At 41.4% G+C, this 22,074-nt stretch overlaps 1 protein-coding gene across 4 annotated transcripts in view; it reads left to right on the top strand.

Annotated features, from left to right (window-relative positions):
- Positions 1-22,074, top strand: part of TEX264 (testis expressed 264, ER-phagy receptor) — a 160,991-nt gene that overhangs the window by 120,889 nt on the left and 18,028 nt on the right. For all 4 annotated transcript variants that reach the window (XM_060271521.1, XM_035106078.2, XM_060271523.1 and 1 more), the window contains exon 5: positions 331-511. In XM_060271521.1, coding sequence (XP_060127504.1) covers positions 331-511 — 181 coding nt within the window. The remainder of the gene's footprint in view (positions 1-330; positions 512-22,074) is intronic.

The raw sequence follows: 22,074 nt of genomic DNA, 5'->3' as shown, positions 1-22,074 counted from the left end.
GTGAAAAGTGTGGTTCATGGAGAGGGAGTGTGGGGCCCAAGGAGAATCCTAAAGTCCTGACAGAGAAGCCTAAAGGGCCATATTGGAACCTGGGCCTTAGATCCCCACCCCTAGACTATGGGGATAAAGAAGCAGCAATTCCAGAGGAGACCAAAGTAGGGAAGTGGTTGGTCGAGGAGACAGTGAATATAGATGAGGATTAGGGCCACCTGGGCACATGCAGGTCCTTCCTGGGGCCTCTGGAAAATCTGTCTGTGGATGTATGCATTTGTAGTAACACAATGGGAGTGGGGGGAACGTTTTCAATGCTGTGTGTCTTATCTCTTTTAGGAGCGGAAACTGTGTGCCCATCCCAGACTGGAAATCTACAAAGGCAACAAAATCTACTTTGTATGCCCCCTTGCCCGTCAAGGGGACTTCTACGTTCCTGAAATGAAAGAGTTGGAGAAGAAAAGCAGAGCAGCAGCAGCAGCAGCAGCAGAAGCTGAAGATGCTCAAATAGATATCACAGGTATGCTACTATGAAATACTAGAGGAAATCTGCTCAGTTCAATGATTAGTAATGTTCCTCTTGTATTGGAAAACAGTCTGTTTTTTCAAGATGCAAAGATATGCTTTATACCATTGGTCCATCTAACCCAGCACTTCTATTTGGACTGGAAGCAACTTGGGGAGTCATTTAAACCAGGGATTCCAAGAAGGAATGAACCTGAGACTTTCTATAATTCTTTTATTATTAGCTGCCCTGAGGATATTTTATACTGAAGACTGACATGCATATTTATTTTCAAAATAAATGCGTATGCTCTGCTACTACTCTATGGCCTTTCCCATTTATATGAAGCTACAATGCATTACTATAACAAGCAGGGCTATTTAATGACTATAACCAGAATGGTGGTTTAGATTTGAGTAAATTTCACGTTCATACTATTCCTAAATCAGTAATTGTCATAAATGATACACACTAGCTCACAACTTCGTTTCATACTGCTCTTGCCTTATTAGATACTTTATCTAAAACAGAGATTCATAATTGTTGTCCCAGTATAGATCCTTTAGCCAACAAGATAACTGATGTTTGTTTCTAAAAGAGGCTCAAAGAGCTGGTTATTTTGTAGTTTCATGCAGTTCGAGCATATGGAGCATTGATATGTGAGGACCTGTATCACGTTTGTGGCTTACCAACTTCTCTTTTAACTGTTGCCAAATTTATGAGTGAATGCTGTGTTTTGACAGCAGAAGGCTATTCCAAGACTAAAAGGCTATTCTTGGCTTTATTGGTATTCTTTTATTCATCATCGTTCTCATGGGAGATGTATTTTTTGCCATAGACTCCCAGAAAAATGTGCAATTGAGAAAAAGAAAGAAAGAAAGAAAGAAAACCAACCACCCCTGTTAACAAATAGGGAAAATGGAAATAAAGAAGCAAGGCACAAGGTGTTGGGTGGCACTAGAGCCACATGTTTAATTTACAGTTAAATTTGGCAGGAAATGGTGACAGTTTAGGAAGCTATCTGATCTATACAGCATTACCTGTATGAGGTGAGCAAACCCCTGCTTAATGATAGTGGCAGGAATTATCCCTGCACTTTCCCTTAAGGCCTGCCCACTCAGGTGAGTAGGGAAGCCTCTCAAGTGCTGCTGGGGTCCCACATCTCCAATGGGGTGACTCAAAGGTGCTCTGTATCCTGCCCATGGATCCAACAGGCCTGAGTGGCAAGCTTCAGGAAGCACCTATCACTCTGAAGAGTGGCTGACTACCTAAGGTACTCACTTTAACTCATTCCTTACCTGTTCGCCTTCGCACGCCACCTTCCTAAATGTGACTAATTGACCTCATTAACATGACCTCCACTCAAACTGTCCTCAAACCACCAGAGGTTTGAGTACAGAGTAGGCAAAAGAAACAAAAACAAAACACCTTGGTTGGCTGCCCAGTATACAGACAGGTTAATAATTTCTATCTGTCCTGAGTTGACAGGAAAACACCTGCACTATTCCCAAGAAAGGGTGGCAAGAATTTTCAAAGAAGTTGGTAGGGTAGGGAAAAGGGCTTAAATACTCTTATCCTGGTGATGGCCTGCGAGATTAAGAATATATTTTACACTACCAGAACTTCCTGTCCTTCTCTCACCCTGATCACAAAAGCCAACTTCAGCTGATGTTATGGCCCAGGCTTTTTTGTGTCATGTGAAGGAAGAGAAAGGCCAGCTGCTTATTAGCCACTATGATGGCTTAATGTTTACACTAATCTTTAGAAGAAGATTTTGGATTTGATATCCCGCTTTATCACTACCCTAAGGAGTCTCAAAGCGGCTAACATTCTCCTTTCCCTTCCTCCCCCACAACAAACACTCTGCAAGGTGGGTAGGGCTGAGAGACTTCAGAGAGGTGTGACTAGCCCAAGGTCACCCAGCAGCTGCATGTGGAGGAGCGGAGACTCAAACCCGGTTCCCTAGATTATGAGTCTACCGCTCTTAACCACTACACCACACTGGCGTACACATTAGTTCCTTCTTAGACTCTAATTACAATGTTTGCCCTCTTCAAAACAGGACAACTGGTGGTTATAGTTCCATTCAGTTACCTTTTGATGGGTTTGGTGTGGGTGTGATATGGGTTTGTCTCTGTGGAAATGCAGTTCTTTATCCCAAAGGGGTCTTATGGCCGTAGATAGTGGTAGAGTGTGTGTTTCGCTTGGTTCAATGCCTAGAATCTCAAGATAGAGTTGGGAAAAGATTCTGATCTGAAATTCTGGAGAGCTGCTGCCAATCAGTACTGAATTAGATGGCCCAATCACATCCCTCAGTATCAGACATGCTATCTCCTGCATGCTATTTTTTCTGCTGCTGCTTCTCTTTGACCTCTTCAGGGAGCACAGGTTATTTGCTGGGGTTATTCAAAGGAATCATTTTCTCTCCTGTCTGACATGATGCTATCCATGGTTCATAAATTAAAATGTGAGCCTACTTAATTCACATTTTCCAAAAAATTATGCAAAGCAAAATGAAACAATCCTTTGAAAAATCACATCATCCCAGATACAGTTGGTGGTACAGGTGGTACAGTTTCCAACCAAAAAATATGTACAAATATGCATATATAAGCATAAAATGTGCATAAAAATGCACATAAAATGCATATGCGAGAGGGGAAATGCAACCTAACATTACATTGGGAAATATAAGCACATTAGGCAAAATTACATAATAAAATGTGTTTACTGTATTAGGAGAAATACAGACTAAAATGCTGATAAATGTTTGTGAGGACTTGTTTTTAAAAATTGCAAATTAATGATGAAATGTGTTGAACTGATCTTAAGACTGAAAAAATGAAAGAAGCTTAGATAGACTGCTTTGTCCATCATTGGACATGTAACACATCCAAGAAAGAACATGATTGTGCTTACGTCTGTATCTTCTCTTGGATAAGCCACATGTAACTGTTCTCATCACATAATTCTTGTTTATCTGTCTTATTTGGAATTTTGAATTGCTTCAGATGACATCTTGATAGTGATTGTTGTCCTATGGTGACAGTTAAAAAAGATGTATGCATATATAAAGGAAGCAACTGCAATCTTGATAGGAGCATGGCATCAGTGTTATCTGAAGCTCTCCTGATACTGTTGCTAGAGTACTGCTGACTTGCTAGCTACTGGGATCTGCCCACATGCTCACATCTTGTAGGACAAAAATATACATCGCCTGCAACTGCTATTTATAAATACTGTATGCATTACACATGGCATATAAATTTGTTATCTAAACAACCATGAAGTTCCATGGCGTCTATCACAAACATAGCAAAATGCATGCAATAGTTCAAAATAGATACAATAATAAAATACGTTCCTTTTGTAATAGTGGTAAATTATAAAAATGCCCAGGGAGCCAGATCCTGAAAAGACAGACAGCTACTAGCTGCCTACTTCTTAGGCTCCCACTGAGAAGGAGGCTGAGCTGTATTCATAAGAGAAGATGTTGAGTCTTTAATGTTTTTTTTTTTGCTTGCTGTTGTTCAGTTAAGCAGCAGATACCAGTTTCACTGCCTGATGGTTTGATGGTTGGTTATTCTTCAGTTTATGCCCTTTGGTAGACACTGACATATGGAGAGCAGGTAAAAATGTTGATGTCACTGAAGTTAAAGGGATGCCTGGCACTTGAAAATATATCAGAGGAACACCTTCATCTTGTGAGAGATTTACCCATTAAAGCCCATTCCTTGTATTAATTTAGAAAACCCTGAACAACGTAAGTCCAGTACCTTCAGTTCTATCTAAACCCTTATATCCCACCTCATTCACTGAGATCATCTGCAGGTATGACGTTGGTTGTCCCCTGAGCTAGCGAGGTTCAATTTGGAATCAACATGAAATAAAACCTTTCTCTGCCGATAAAGATTCAGCAGGCACCTTCTGTTTCAACCTTTAAATGCCTGCTGAAAAGTTTGCTGTGTTGCCAGGCTTATGCAGACAGTTATGGAAATATATTTCCATAATAGTTTGCTGATGGTCTCTGATTTTAAATGGGTTTTTATTATGTGTGTTTATTATATTGAGATTGTAAACCACATTGATTTTTTTAAAAAAATATAACTAACAAACTAGCATTTGGATACTTCCAATGTCCATATTAGGACAATATCTTTATTGGCAACCAAAATAACACGAAAGGTGTACAAGCTCTCAAACTCTTCATCAGAGTAGATTGCTAAACAGAGCAATTGGGTCTTGGGAGAGAAAAAATGTTGGCTGATGTTGACACGTGTTCCCCATGTTCTTCTGCCTGTAACTTGTTTAATCCGATTTTAATACTGTATTTTCATATTGTTGTAATCTACTCTGGACCTTATGATGAAGGGTGGGTAAGAAATCCAGTAAGTAAGCCATGGAGTCTGCAAATGGTCAATCATAAAATGGAATGGGAAAAGATGTAGTAGACATTCTGTTGATGCTGTTTAGGTGCTATGCAGGTGTCAGGATGTAGATAGGCTCTTTTAACTATTTCACTTGCATGTGAAGCTACTTTCAAAGTTACCTTATTAGCCATTAATATGTCATTTAGATCTATTAACACTTCCTCTAAAGTTTCCTTTGCTCTAAAACCTCAGTGGAGAAGCTGGAATACAAAGACCACCTCTCAGCAAGTTCTTGGTTTAATACAAACAACATGAGGTCCAATAGAACAGATTAAACAGCATTGTAGTGCATTGTGTTATTGCTTTAGCATCTTCTGCTTAATTCTGCCTTAACTAGAGTTAAGAGAACATCAACCCAGATTCCTTTCATCCCAGGAGCACTATACTGGTCTTATAGGGATTCGCAGGAGGGTTTTAGCCTGAATTCTGTTGTGTGAAGAATGAATTCCACTTTTAGAGCATTTCTTATTAGATAGGTGATAATTAACAATGTCTATCTGTTATACAACTGTGTTGCTTGTCAACTGAAACAAATTTACCATGAGATAACTTGTTTATAATGTCCAAATGGCTGACCTTACTTTCTCCTGCTGTCTAAAAAGAGTGAAGGAAGCCATGCTCAATATATATAGCACAAAACTTCAGACATGCACTCTAACATTGATAAATAACATTAGGTGCCACCAGACCTGTTAAAGCTGGGTTTGGTTTGGTTATAGAGTTTCCATCCGGCCTTAATCTGAAGCAGGACTTCAACTTAACCTTTGTTGGCATCTGTCTGTCTTAAGAGACAATGGAGTGCGCTTCCGCAGGTGAAACCAAACCGCTGTGTAAGCAACACCGAAGTGACCTCCCCAGAGTGCAAGCCTGAGCAGTATGGAGGCCCAGACAACAAGATCCCCCTCTCAGGCTCACTAATGTGGTCCAAAGGAAAACAGAGCAATACATTTGGCACCAGCTTAGCTCCAGGAATTGCCGGAAGGAGGCATACAGGGCACCATCCAACTGTCTTAGGGACTCCACTCTGGATTTGTGTAGGGTTTACTCCTCATCCTTTTCTTCTCCTGAAGATATCCCACAAGACAGCAGAAGTTTAGGGTCAGAATTATCCTTCTCCTAGATGGGCTATCTTCCCAGTTTGACAAGCCCCATCTGCCTCTAATTTCGCTCTACAGCATGTGCAGAAACCACCTTCTCGAATGTTTGACCCACTATTGGTCTCATCCATTCAATCCACCAGAGCCTGTCTTCACATGCAGGGGAAGTCCCTAACTCACTTAGGGTTTGAGACCCATCAGCTACCCTCACCTGGTTTAGTCAGTTAGTCAAGGCCATTCCAGGAGTTTGGGGGCTGTTGCATACGGACAGCTTCTAAGAGCTACCGGTGAGAGCTGAGTATAGGTTGGGGACCAAAGGTGGGCAAACTGCCCCAGAAGGAGCACAACGTGTTCCCCCACCAGAGGTACTATCCCTCCCCTATCATCCCATACACCGTAACTACTTCACTGGATACCACCTATAGTTTCAAGACTCAGTCTATAGTCATGCAAATCAATACTTTTTACTTATTTGTTATACATACCTTGGCTTTCCTGTTTGGCAAACAGACTAGCTCATATGGATTCCAGTAGTCTCTTATGAAGGCACTGATCAAAACCACACACCCTTCTATTCAATAATGGAGTAGAAATAACTGTTCATACACCGTTCACAAATTTAGAACGACAGTGCCATTTGGCATGTCTCTTTGGCTTTGTTTCACTCCTTCTTAGTCCCAGCATTTGGAATTTGTCCCACACACACTTGGAATGTAGGGAATGAGCTTCCATTCTACTGAGTGTGACTTCAAGGCAGCTTGCTCAACAGCACCTATTATTTTAGAAACATTGCACTGGTATTCACACTTGTCAGTCTGACATGTTTCAGCATTATGACTTTAAATTTAAAAAAGAATAAAATATGTGTCTCTCCATCTTGTTATTTTACCCACTACTACATATTAAGGCTCCACAAGTCTTTGCGAAGAATTTTCATTCTGGTCACAAGCAGCCTGCAACCAGGACTCACTTGTAAACTGAATAGGATGGTTCCCCCCTTCCCATTTTTATATACAGTGGTACCTCGGGTTGTGGACCCGATCCATTCCGGGGTACCGTTCGCACCCCGAAAAGTTCACAACCCGAGCGGCGCTTTTGCACATGCACGATAGAGTTCTTCTGCGCATGCGCGCATGGCAAAACCCGGAAATTAACACTTCCGGGTCCACCATGTTCGTAACCTGGAAAAACGCAACCCACAGTGGATGCAACATGAGGTATGACTGTATTGGGATATGTTAGTGAGTGGTTCAGAAAAGATACCTCAAGTAATGTTTTTTTCAAAAGCATAGTCTGGGAGATTCAACAGCAATTTAGTGTTGCTACTTCTACATATTATGGCTCCCAACACAAATGTATTCAGTTCAGATTGATTTTTATCCCCTTTGTTTGTGGCTGGCTATGTTGGGGACAAAGGGAGCTACCATAACCTGATTTGGTTGCTTTTAATTACACAGAATGGAAGATCATTCAGATTGTGATCTCAAATGTATCCATATATGGATTGGGATTAATGTTTAGCTCAAAATGGGGAGAGGAGAGATTTGTGAGCACCCCCTCTGTGCACACAGCACAAGGTTCATCTTTTAGCGATCAATTTTCACAAGAGAATGCAACTGTTAACAAGGGTATATGTGTGTATATGCACATGTACACAAAGACATCCACCAGTTCTTCCTTATGCTGTGATGTGTATTCAGATGTTCATTCCAGTGAAAATAAGACAGCGCAGAGGATGATGTACAACTGAGTGCTTGAATCAACCCACTGCACTGATTTACTTTTCAGTATATAAATGAATGCACATCCCATTGCAAGGAAACATCAACTCCATTGCTCTGGTAATGGGAATGTATTCCCTGCACATTGCAACAGCAGATTGAAGAACCACGGCTGCAAACAGGTACAAGTAATGCGTGCAATAGTGGATGATCAAGAGCCTTTTTGCACCTCTGAAATGGCAAGTCACTGGGATCTAGATACTTGCTTTAGACACCCCAGGGTGGGTTGTTTTGAAAATCCACTCAGTCCAAAAAGACATGTGGAGTGGAAGAATGTTTGAGAAATACAAGACCAAAAGTCTCTTAGGCATGCACAACTAGTTATGTTGTTCTTGGGTTCCATCCTATGTTGGATTGGGATAAACTAAACAAGTCATGGCTAATTCTATTGAATGCAGAGAACAGATACACAAATCAAGCAAACAGACTTTTTGTTACATCCTGTTTGTGGCTGGCTATGTGAGGACTGGCAGCCTCATCTGGAACTGCATAGTGTTGCAGTGGAGAAATGTTGTGATGTGTTTCTTACAGGATGGAAACTTATTCAGGAATATAAAGTGATTTTATCATTTGAGTGGTTGTAAATATCAGCCAAGGTGGTACTAAATATCTTGAGCACTGGACATGATGACAGTTCAGTTAGACATGATAGCATGAGGTAGCTGATCACAAAATGATCCAGCCTAATTCTGAAGAATTTTGAGCTTATCTTGCAGGTCGCTATGTTCTTATTAAAAGAGGATTGTTCAAATTTATGGAGGAAAAGTTTACTATTGGCTACTAACCATGATGTCTATATTCTACCTCCACTGGTGGAGGCAGTATGCCTCTGAATGCCAGTTGCTTGGAATCAGTGGGGAAAGTGTTGCTGCACTCAAGTCCTGTTGCATGTAGGATTCCAACAGTATCTGGTTGACCACGATGATAACAGGTTGCTTGAATGGATAGACCTTTGGTCTGATACAGCAGGACTCTTCTTAGGTTTTATGTTGTTAACTTATGTTCCCCTCTTCAGAACACTGAACAAAATGGGGACTGTAGATTCTGAGCAGCTTGCAAGATTCTGAGCCATTTTTTCTTCATCTTTTGCTTCCCATTCTGTCTTTTCATTTAGTCTTTCTCTAAGAAGACGCTACTGCTCAGTGGGGAAAATTTGGCATCCACAACAGTCTAGCAATAATAACAGTATAAGAGATTGTTCTTTCCAATCTCATTCTCCTGTGCAGTTAAAAACAAAACCTTCCATAGGGACTTTATTAGAATGTTTTCGTTACACCTTGTTTGTTTCAAAGGCCATCTTCATCCTTAATAATACTTTGCCCTAATATAACACCTTTCTTTTGAAGTTCCCTGAGCTCTTTGCAAACAGCTATATTAAAAATTCCCAGGTCTGTCTGATTTAATGATTTCATTTTATGAATTTACTGCAGAAGCCTCTGCCATTTTCCCTGTTGACTTCTGACGCAACTGATGTCATTCAAAAGCTAGCGACCTGTAGATGTGCCAATAAATAGTTTGCATTTTTGAAGTCGAGCAGTGATCCTGTGACCTTGAAAGAAACACCACATCTGTCTTGCTATCTAATCTATCATCCTTCCTTCCTTCGAGCCCATTCCTCTGAGATGCTAAGTGCTTTCTACTTCTACTATTGGCAGTGACTACTAATAATGCTTGACAACTTGGATGCTGGGGGGAGATTGCCGAGACCTTTGCTGAAGTGGGATCTTTATCACACCATCTATATCTGCACACTGAGAACATGGCTGTTGCATCTGTGAAGACTCGTCTGGAGCATTCAGGATACATGTGTATATATACTGTACTCTGGGCATATTGGGAGAAGCTGAAAACGAACTGGATACCTATGCAATTTGAAAATGATCCCTTTTGCTGCTTGTTAGTCATGAAGGTCACAAGAAAGGGAGGGGTGGTTTGAAAGGAGCGAGAATGCTTCTGGGGCGTCTGTCAATCACAATTAGCTTTGTTTTGCACTTAATTGTCATGCAATGCTCAAGCACTAGCTATAGGTCCTAGGAGCATTCACTTTGTCCTTGCGCTCAGCAGGGCTGTCTCCTGGGTTTTTGTGTGACCTGGAATGGAAGGTCACATTTTTTAAAAAAGTAGCCTCTTGTTAGGGAAAGAATTGTGCTTCTTGGAGCAATAAGGGACTCTGAGAGTTTCTGCATACACAATTTCAGAGAGATATATATAGTTTCAGAGAGGGATATACAGTTTTCAGAGGTGCAGATGATCTTCACAGTTCAGCCTGCTGTTGGTACTCGCTTAAAGCAAAGGCAGCAATCCCTACATCTCTTGAGGGCTTACTCCCAACACAACAGAACTAGGGGGAATCTTTTGTAGCAGAAAGACAGTAATGAAGTTTCCCTACACTGATATAGCACATTTTGAACAATGCACCTCCCTCTTTCAATGTCCTCAATTCTCATGTAGCTCAGCTGGTCAGTGGACACCAACTCCTTTTTGCAAATACCTCCTGTAATCATTTCTTGTACTTTTCAGAATCTGAGTGTGACAGTGCTCTAGACTGTACAGTGACTTTGTGATCGGCCAGTAAACTGAAGCTATCCATTCTTGCTTGCTTGCTTCAATTCTAGTCCTTGGTTTGGGGAAGCTAGCATGCTAAACCTCTGTGTAGACATGAACACTTCTCCTATGCGCCTCGCCTCACTTTTGCATTCTCTTCCCACTGAGCATATGCTTCTCTGTCCAGCTTTGGCACCTGTTGCCAGAAAGACCTGCTTGTTGGCTCTGGCTATGTCATGACAGGTTCTCCTCGAAGGAGGCCTGCAGCTGCATCTTTTGTGGGGGATGGCCTTGGGGCTAGGCATGGAGTTGCTTTCCCACTTGTTTGTGCTGTCATTGTAGGCTGCTGATGCTTTGGGTCCCTGCCCTCCTCCACACTGCTGTGCCTGTCCCTACCCATCGCCTGGTGGCTTTTGTGTGGGGTTTGAAAAGCTGTGATTAACTGTGCTTTGCCTGTTATTACATTGATCTATTATTTAAGGAGAGAGGAGATGAATATTTGATAGAGCTCAGAGCCTGACTGGGGAAAGAAGGCCAGAACACTGAAGGGAAGAATTATGGATTAAGTACTCTTGCCACAGCAGGTGTCCTCTGGAGTTGGGCAAACCCTCTCCTCTGGCTCTTCTCCTTTGGGGTTGGGGACAACGTTCAGAGCTTTGTTTTGCTTCACTTTTTAACTTGTGCTTTTTCTGGGGGGGGGAAGCACAAGGCTTTATGACCTTCTGCTTATAGTCTGAGTCACTTAACTTAATTATTATATGACTTGCAACCCACATTTTGCAAAAGGGAGCAATAATGCGAATTTTTATTCCAGAGTTGTCCCATAGCACTGTAAAGTAGTTGCAAGGAACAGAAAGATGCCCCATTACAATTTATTGGGAATGTATTTTTAGCTTCGGGGAATTGAATCTCATTAATGGAAAACTTCTCTGCCACCCCAGGATAGGAACATTTCACTGTTTTTAAAAAGGAAGGGGATGGGCTTCTTGTGGTAGGGGGAGGATTAGCAGTTCTTTTTTCTATCCTTTCTTGTGTATATAAACATTTTATTTTATTTTAGTATTTATGATATTGCATTCTTTATTTGTTCTACTACATCAAACAGATGGCTATAGAAAGATGTAATGGTAAGTTTTCATAACCTAATCACTTTCCTTATCCCCATGTTCATCAGTCCAGAATGGTAGTCTCAAACCACTTCCAGTAATAGACACCAATGTTATATATATTTATGTCCCGCAATGTTGTATATGTTGTCTTTGTGATGAGGGTCTGATTATGGAATGCCCGTCGTTTTTAGATACAACTGGTGCTGACTCTTAGAATTTTTTAAAATCCATCTTAAGATCTAATTGTTTGAGGAAGCCTTTGAAGGATGTTAATGTTTTTGCCTATCCTCTCAGATAGGTCACCATTCCATTTAGTATGAGAGAGCCTGCTAAACAGTGAATACCTGTCTGATGAGGTTTTTGAACCCTGCTATCCTTTGGAGCATACTGACTCTATTAGATGATGTACATAGGCAAATCCAGTGCTGGTCAAATATGCTCTGTTGAAAGTAATTGAGAGTAACCACCTTGTGCTGCCCGAGAGGCTCTCCAGACCTGTTACACACTGCACTTGCATTTGATAGTTGAACATATTTCCATGTGATAAGTTGAATTTATTTTCCATATACTGTATTTATTCCTCAGCTTGTAAGTCTCCCAAGTGCCAGTGCTCCTTGTTTAGTGGTATAGATTAATGACTTCCAGGAACTGATGCTAGTCACTGATAGCCCCATCCACAGCCCTGCCAAGCCACAATATTTTGATTTTACCTCACTTAGTTCAGTGGAATTTTCTTCAAATGGAGGCTCTGAACGTCTGATGTGTCAATCAGCTGATGAGTCATTTGGATTCTGTGAAAATGTGTATTTTTCAGTAGGAATCCTTCAAAAGAACCCATCATTTTCTATGGTTGCTCATTTGGCATCTTCAATATCATTTAAATACAAAGAAAAGTGTTCATAAAAAGAATTCTTCTGGATCAGATCAAGAATTCCTGATGCTGGAAGCAGAGTTTTGTGGAGCTGCAAAATAAGAGCAACAGGGGACCAATCTGAGATCCTCAACTTCTCAAGGAAAGAACTATGAGAATGGGACAGATGGAGAAATAAGCAGCAGGACGAGAATGGCATGTGTCATATGAGAGTTCTCATACCTAGATCTTACAATGGCACCTGGATCACCAGTGCAGTACCGGTGGCTTGTATGAAACCTGAGAGGAGGAGGTCCCCAATACATACAAGAATCAAATCTTATAATTCTAGAACGTACTCCATTCAAGGAATCTGAAGAATTGGGGAATCCAAGCTACACAGTGATGGGAAGGAGATACAGTGGGGCTGTTATTGAAATCCAATGCTTTGATTCTTCTAGAGAGCACATTTTGCAGTTGTATGGTGATCCATAGCAAACCAAGTACTGTACTTGATCCTTTGGTGACTAGACTGCCCGTCTGCTTGCCCCATGCCCTTTCTGTATGGTTGGGGCACACCTCTGCTGTGTCCAGACAGAGCAGATCCCTCCTTAAAATGGATATGTGTACCAGAATGGCCAACTCTGTCAAGTGTGGCTGTTCAAACGTGATTGAAAGTGACAGAGCAGTATAAAAAATGCTTGGCTAAAAGGAAACATGAATGTCTTTACTGTCACCCTCAATGCAAAACAAAGGGATGAGGCTGCTGGGGATTTCTGAATGATGGAGTTGTCTTAAGGTTGTTGAATCAGAGTGGTGGAGCCTGAAACCATAGTTAAACTTTATTATGGCTTTTAACTTTAAAGGCATGCTCTATTTTTTCTTTACACTGCACTGTCTTATGTCTTGTTTCACTACAGCTTTGTGTATCAAATTAAATGAGTTAAAAGATGCTTTTATTCTAACATAATGTATCTCTGGTTCACTTACTTAGCAATTAAATTTGGAAGTCTCAGATTTATTCTGAACAGGAATGTACATACATTACAAGTTGGTATAAAAAAAAACCACCCCTGCACTTGAGAGGTCTCGTGGATGTCTGCCAGGAGGGGCTGAGCACTTTGGTTGGTATCTGTGTATCAATCTCCAATCTATTGAAGTGTTTAGATCTAGGACAATACCCCCCCCCCATTTTCATAGAAATGATTATAGAATTGTGAGAACAGAAAACCTGCACACGACCTTCTTAGTAAAAAAATACAGCAACACGAATGTTTCATTAGTTGTTCTATTGACTAAAGCTAACGTTTCTGGGATCTTCAGTCTTCATGATAATTAAACAGCAAAACACACAACCAGGGAATAAAAATATACTGAGAAAATAGTTTTTCTTCAAAAAGAATACATTCCAATAATTGAGAGTCTGCTGAGGACATCCTTTCTCAACCTGTTACCCTTCAAGTGTTTCGTACTACAACACCCATCAACCTCAGCCAGCACATGCAACCCAAGGACTCTAGGCTGAGACTCTATTTTGGGAAACATCAAAACTAGATTTGGATAGTTTGGAGCCTAGCATGAAGCTGAAGAGATTCCAGTTTTCTTTTTGTGTATTTTTTGAGTAACATTACTGGCCTCACGGGTCATGAGATAAAATGTCTTCCTTACCCTTTCTTATGGCTATAGTCTCCAAAATATATCACAGCAGAATGTTTATTGCTGTGCTTTTTCTTTCTGTGGTCCCTGTGCAGTTCTAAACTGGGGTTTGCACCTATGCTGTTCACCCTGAGAACTCTCTAGAACTTTAGGGTTGTATCCAATGCTGTGAATGCAGAGTTCCACCTGTGCAATAGAACTTCCCCTTCTTCTTCTTCTTCTTCTTCTTCTTCTTCTTCTTCTTCTTCTTCTTCTTCTTCTTCTTCTTCTTCTTCTTCTTCTTCTTCTTCTTCTTCCCCTGTGCACTCTCAAAATCTGCTCCAGAGGATTCTCCATCCCCATGCAGGATCCCCAACTATAATCGGAGTAAGTTATTTGCAAGTTGAAATAAAAATTACAGCAAGCACCACTTCTGACAAATGAACCAGTTTGTTTCTCCTAAACAGGGGCGCTGACTTGGGTCCCAGATTATGGGCAGAGGTGTAGCTGGGGGGTAGGGTGGGGTGGGGCGCACTGGGAGCCACACTGCGGGGGCAGCACTTACCATGGGGCCTGCAACATGCCCAAACCACACGTCTCTCTTAGAAGTGACGTGGTGGCTCGAGCGCCTGCAGGCTCTAGGCTGCCCAAAATGGAAGCATGAGGCTTGCATCTGTCTGCTGCCTCCCCCCCCCCCCGCCGCCCTTTAGCTGAGGGTGAGGCAGCGGGCAGACTCCAGGGAAGCCCTGCACAGCGCGCCCTGCCACAGCACACCCCGCCCTGTGGCTACGCTGCGGATTATGGGTGCCCAATGGCACCCACGACATAACGTTACATTGTGACGTCATGACATCACGTTACATCGGTGCACTGCAGCAGCATTTCCAAGGCCTCAACGGGGCCTCGGAGGTCACATCTGAGGCCTCATGAGATCTCCAATACAACTGCTGGTTTATACTGGACATTGCATTGGAGGCTTTGCAGGGCCTTCCTCGGACATCGTGTCAGAGCCCCACGGTATGGTTACCAAGCACCCACAAAACTACAGGGCTCCCTATAGTTTGTGCCAGTGCCCCTGCACTCTTGCAAGTACCAAAGGACTCTTGGAATAAAGCCACTACCTACTTCTTCCTCCCTGCACCCACCTACTTCCTCTCATATGCACATGCGCGCGCACACACACACACAGAAATGCACAAACGGGTGTGTTTTTGAAAAAAAACATTCAGCTCCAAATTTCTTCACTGTAGTCTGTGGGGGTGGGGGAAAGCATTCTGCACTGGCTGATAAAGGCAGCAGGAAATTGGACATGTTGGGGAGCAAATTTTACTATGCTGCTCTCTCACTGTATATTGCCAATTATCAAGTGTGTATGGCATGATCTCAATATTTCTTGTGAGAAAATGTATTTCCATTTTTTATACCTTCCCAGAGGACAGTAACTGGCAACATTATTTTATGCTGAAGCCTTTCTCCAAGAAAAAAATTCTGGTACAATTCTGATCACTGCACCTCAAAGTGGATATTGTAGACCTGGGAAAGGTGCAGAAAAGGCACCTCAAAATTACCAGGGCGTTAACCCTTACTCTGTTTTGCATTCTCGGGTATCATCTCATAACTTATTCTCCTTTCTGAATTATAAAAACGAAACAAAGATATATCACCTAACTCCACTCCCAAGAATATAGGGACTTCCAGATGAAGATCTTGACTTGGCCTCCCTTTGGGTTTCCCTGAAACTGACCATTCATTTTGGTGACATATGCTCATGTTTCTTTGGTATGGGTTCTCAAAATCTTAAATTACATACAGTGGTACCTCTACTTACAAATAACTCTACTTACAAATTTTTCTACTTACAAATGGAGCTCCGTCCGCCATCTTGGATGCGGTTTAGATAGGATTTTTTCTACTTACGAATTTTTAGATAGGGTTGCTTCGACTTACTAATTTTTTCTCCCAATGCATTCCTGTGGGATTCGACTTACAATTTTTTTCGACTTACAAATGTGTGTTCGGAACGCATTAAATTCGTAAGTAGAGGTACCACTGTACTACCATACCATACCCTTCCTCCTCAATTATTCAAGTGTCCATCTTATTTCTACGTTATCCCAAGCAGTACACCCTTTGCTTTATCACAGAACATATAGATCCAATTCCATCCTCATAGAATATTGTTCCTGTTTCAGTACTTCAGCCTCCCATAGAAAATGCTATCCTAAATGCATGCCTGTACTCTGTCACCAGACCAGGATACAATTACTATGAATAGTCAAAATAAGCTTTTAATTATTTCTCTTGCTAATATTCTGACTTTTCTTAACATTTTATCATCCATGCACATTTATCTTCTTTTCTGCATAACTATCTGCTAAAGACATCCAGTGTCTCTAAGTTTCTGTTTTGCAGTGAGAGACCACTGTAATCTGTACTGGGTTTTTCTCCATGAATACTCCATGGCATCCAGAAATGTACTATAGTCATGCCCACACTCTTTAAGTGAAAAGAAATATCTGGGTGTTTTTACATAGATAACTGCTTGCCATGGCAGACTTCCAATTAGATGTTGTTGCTAACTCTCAATCTTCATTCTATGCCATGACTGCTTCTCATGTTATGGATGCAAAATTCCATTCTGTATCAAATGTATTGACATATGCCTTCACCTTTGTTCCCACAGCCTGTCCATTTTTTTTCTCATGTAACTGTTGTCTCTTAATACAACCCTCAGTAGTTGATTATTAAACATTTTCAAACTTTCTGTCTTACATGTTTTTTTCTGGACACAGCTACCCTCCTGTCACCCACTCTGCCCTGGATACTGGTGTTAGTTCTTAAGCAACAAGTGAGAAATCACTGTGAATCTATACCCACCTGTGATCTCTGCTATCTCCTTTTCATGATAGCCTTTCTTGCAGCCATCACCTTTGCTTGTAGAATTAGTATGTTGTCTGTTTTATGCTATGATTCACCTTTCCAGCAGATGTACCAGGATAAATGTGGTTTTCTAGTGTATCATAAGAGCTTAAGAGAGCTTGCTGGATCAGGCCAGTGACCCATCTAGTCCAACATCCTGTTCTCACAGTGGCCAGCCTGGTGCCTATAGAAAGCCCACAAGCAGGATCTGGGTAAAACACCAACCCTTCTGTGGTTTCCAGCAACTGGTATTTGGAAGCACACCACTTCCGACTATGGAGATATCTTTCCTTCCAAAGGTTGCGTCCCTCTTTATTCTCAATCAGGACATAAACTTTCCAGCTTTCCACCCAGAACAAAAAAAGACAACAACAAATGCACACTACACACCTACTAAGCTTGTACATTTTTTAGGACTGTTGTTTAGTCGTTTAGTCGTGTCCGACTCTTCGTGACCCCATGGACCATAGCACGCCAGGCACTCCTGTCTTGCACTGCCTCCCGCAGTTTGGTCAAACTCATGTTCGTAGCTTCGAGAACACTGTCCAACCATCTCGTCCTCTGTCGTCGAGATGGGACTTTTTAGGACTACAAAGTTTAAAAGAATAACGTTTGTATGTAATGGCTCTCATAAAGGTAATTAGGTGTCATCTCAAAGACTATTTTGTTGGGTAGCGTCTTCTAGTGATCTGTGCTACCAGTTAGCCAAACAAACCAGTTGTCAACTCATTCCATAGAACAGCTACCTCATCAGCACACTTTAATTAAACATCCTTCTTTGAACTTTGCAGAACTGCCACATGTACTGTCCTACCTATTTATCAGGCACTGTGCTCTGGATCTTAATTCCTGTGCTGATACTTCTTGTGAGATCTTCCATGAACTAGCTCTAGTTGGCTTACTAGTCAGTCCATTATAGGAGTTCATGTAGCCCAGAAAGAAGAAACACAATTGACATACCTGTTTATAGATGTCCTTCAAGTGGTCGTCCATGCACCCTATTCTCCTCCTTCTCTGTTGATTTTGTAGCTATGCAGGAGGACTTGGAAGGAGCAGAGCCATATATTCATATATTTGCAGATTTATAAACCACTTCACGGCCCAAATTTACTGAAATGGTGTACAATAAAATGCAATAAAACAAAAAATGTATAAGGCCTTAATATCATTTTGACAAATATTATGGGTTTACACAAAGGACTACTTGAAGAACCCTAATTATACTAGATAAACACTATTTTTATTGAAGTGTTCAAAGAAAAGTGTGGAGCCTGCTGTAAACCATGGTTGAATGTATTTCCCAAAGAATTGCATTAAACAAACAGCCCAGAAGCCATCCTCTGACATTATATTTATGAGCCATTTGTGACTCTATTTGTTTGAATAAACAGGGTTTTTTAAAAGACGGTGCATCCAGTTCTTCTCTTACATCTCCTAACTCTTCCTGCTTGGTGGCCCAGCCTGCCCAAGTGCATGACAGAGCTTAGTCCTTTGGTAGGTGCTCACCTGATTTACTAACCTAAAATGTGCTTTATTGTGAATTATGCATAAAGAGGGGAGTCAGCATTCTTTATTTACCAGTAACACCTGTTTTCCTTGCAGTTCACATAAATTCCTCCCCATTGAACATTCTGGCAGAGCAGAAGCTGAGAGATTATTTCCTGATGAACAACCTATTTTTAACTTAGTGAAAGTGTAACTTCTATGTCAGGGTTCCCTGATCTTGCAGGAGTAGTGCTGCAATTTTATGGTATTTTCCCCTTCAGGGAATGAATGTTTATTAAGTACTTTTTTCTTTTCTTTTTTGAATCTCAAGGTATTTGGCAGATGCTATCATTCTTGGCAGAGGCATGCATTGTGGCTGCAGCTCAGACACTGTTTGTTCAGAATATGTTACTGTTCTATTTTGGGAACAAGAGTTATAATATGTGGAGTTTGATTTTGGCAGTACTATGGACAGGGAAGAGGAATGACATGAAATTTGCCTCAGATGTGTGCTACACAGTTACATTGCCCTCTTCATATTCTTACCATATGGACAAATTGCATATAACTGGGGGGAAACTAACAGATCAGGAAGGGGAGACTTCAAACTTGTGTCATTCATGCCCCCCCCTTTACCAGAACTCTGGGGTTCACCCACTGGACCTAGTCACAGAATGGTTTGTTGAGGATGGAGTCTGATAAGTCAGGGGTGGAGCATAGCAGTCTATCCATTTATATCAGGCATGTCAAACCTGCGGCCCTCCAGATGTTTTGGCCTACAACTCCCATGATCCCTAGCTAGCAGGACCAGTGGTTGGGGAAGATGGGAATTGTAGTCCAAAACATCTGGAGGGCCACAGGTTTGATATGCCTGATCTATATCATGTTCTTACAAGTCCCCTGTCGCCAAGTGGTGCCATCCACATCTGATAACTGGCCATCACACTTTACCTAATGCAATCCAATCTACAACCCTGTTTCAAACATGAAGGAAGAACTTCAAGTTATTTAGTTAATCCAGTTGTAGAGTGCAGGTTGAGATACACAAAGAGTGCATCACATACGTGCATCACATTAATAAGGAATAAGAATTTGAAGGTTTTCTAAAAATGTTCACACATTTTACAATTGGGGTACACTGAAGCTGAGATTAGTCCACAGGACAAAAAAAACAGAGTATTACATTACATTACCGAGTATTAAACAGTCAAGAAAGCGAGTGAAGCCATCAGCTATAGATTAAGTCAACACATATGAAACAGAACGTTGCCAACATTTGATGAGAGAGTGTATAGATAATGCTTACTTGTTTTACAGATGGAGAATACTGGGGATAGGTGCTGACTTGCCCAAAGGAGGTCTGTGATGTGAGATGCAAGCACAACTAACCACAAAAGCCAGTCATGGACACACACATAGAGGTTTGACACAAAGCTGAATGGGAGGGGTAGAAGAGGACACAGACACACTTAGGGGAGAGCACATTCTGCAAAGTACTATGACATTGACATGTATCTTCACTTTTCCCAAACCTGATGTGCTATTGAATTGGAGGATTTATTTACTCATTATTTATTAAAATTATACACCACACTTTTCTCCAAAGGGGTTTAAGGCAGCAAAGTTCAAGATCACAGCTAGAAACAGTTCTGAGACAGAATCTAGAAACCCTAGGACAATATAATAAAATATATCTAGACCAATACAGTCGTACCTTGGAAGTCGAACGGAATCCGTTCTGGAAGTCTGTTCGACTTTCAAAACGTTCCTGCAGCCAATTGGAAGTTGCGGAATCCCTGTCAGATGTTCGGCTTCCAAAATTAGTTCACAAACTGGAACAGTAACTTCCGGGTTTGTGGCATTCAGGAGCCAAAATGTTTGAGAACTAAGCTGTTCGAAAAGCAAGGTATGACCATATAATGAAAACAAGAGAGCACATTTTGTGTGCATTCCCTTTCCCCTCTGAAATATGACCCCAACTTTCAGAGATCAGGGTTTGGGGAGTTACTTTAAAAAAAATTCTGCAAGTGTGAGAGCACTGCAGTGAAGATGCACAACTCTTAACATATATTGAAGAGTTACGTGGGTATTATGGTCCTGGGGGTTGTGTATAAAATCAGAACAACCCCCACCATCTGAGATCTTGAGCCTGTACAAGACCTTCCTAGAGTCTGGTAAGCAAGGTGGAGGGCCTAAAAACGTTTTCCGTAGTGGGAAATCCCTTCCTGGAAAAAGCTTTTCAGCCCTCCATCTTGTTTACCAGACTCTGGAATGGATGCATAGGAGCTTTGGAGGCTGCCAGCCTCCAGGGCCCAGTAAGCAAGAGTCTCCCGTGCCCTTTCTATTTGTTCGTTCTTTGTTTGTTTGTAGAATTATGCGGATCACATAATAAACAAACAATCACGTAAGTAAAATCAGCATAAGGTGTGATTTGACAGCATTCCATTTTGATCCTCTGTGCATCCTGAAATTGCAGCAATTTCAGTGCTATTTCTTGTTTGAAAAATAGTTTTTCATCCTAGGGTGATATCATTACACAACCAATAAGATTTGGCTATGTGATGATGTCACTGAGGGCATACAAAGCTAGTCAACAAAAAGAGAGTATTGCTCCCAGTGATGTCACTATGTCACCAAATTTGATTAGCTCTCTAGCAATCTCACTATCACTCGAAAGAACATTTTTCAGACATAAAATGGAGCTGAGGCTACAGGTGATAGAATTGTGAACCAGTGCAAAAGGAGGGAGCTTTTAGAGGTGTTTTGAAAAAGCTTTTGCCCCCCTCCAAGTCCATTTTCCACATATACAAATTGTTTGATAGGGGCACATTCTGCTTAGCCCAGACAAGCATCAAAACACACCCGTAGTATATAGTGCCTGCTAGTGGTACTAGTACATGACTCAATAGTGACTAAAAAAGAATGTTGCCTACTGAGTCCCTAGTAATTTAATGATCCCTTGAGGTGTCCAATCAAATTCTGACTCCCCCTGATCTTATAACATCTGAGGAAATCGTGGAACAAAGATGCATGGCTACAGACTGCAAATTAATGTACAAAAGAAATTGCAAACCAGCCAAAATTATTTAAACATACTATTGAAAGAAAGGTTCAGTGTCCTGATCCATTGCAATATCCACTATCACTAAGTGGTGATGACCCAAGTAAGATGGAGACCAGGAGGTCCATGGCTCCAGAACAGACTAGAAACCTAGACAAGGTCAGAGGTCTAGACAAAGGACCAAGATGCTGATTTATAGTTCAGGATCATGATTAACTATCCAGAGAAAGAAACACATTGTCTCACTATTATTCTGGAGCAACCACAAGAGTTTTCTAGTCTGAGCTAGTTAATATTACAGCCTTGCCCCCTGAATCTACACCACTTAAAGGGTCAGCTGCTTTTTCCTGCAACTGTTGGCTTCCTCTAGGGGCAGTAGATTTTAAACTGCAGGGACATCTTTAAGGGAAGCTCATTGTGGCTCTCTTGATCCTCCAAGGAGTCTATAGTCCAGTTGTTGGCGTCTGCTGGCAGAGGTGCCCCCTTGGGGTTCAGGGAAATCCAGATTGGAATGGCCAGGGAATAGATCTCCCTGCAAGGCTATTTTTGACAAAGCCACTTGCAGCAAAGAACTTTGAATCTGTACTCTTCTAATAGATGAGAAACCTGTGCGCCTCCTGCAAGACTGGAATTGGCCTAATCCTTTTCTGTACTTTAGTTAAAGAAG

The sequence above is a fragment of the Zootoca vivipara genome, chromosome 2, assembly GCF_963506605.1.
Source record: "Zootoca vivipara chromosome 2, rZooViv1.1, whole genome shotgun sequence".
Classification (NCBI taxonomy): domain Eukaryota; kingdom Metazoa; phylum Chordata; class Lepidosauria; order Squamata; family Lacertidae; genus Zootoca; species Zootoca vivipara.
Note: the sequence above shows the minus strand (reverse complement) of the source record. Positions and strands in the feature narration are given on the sequence as shown.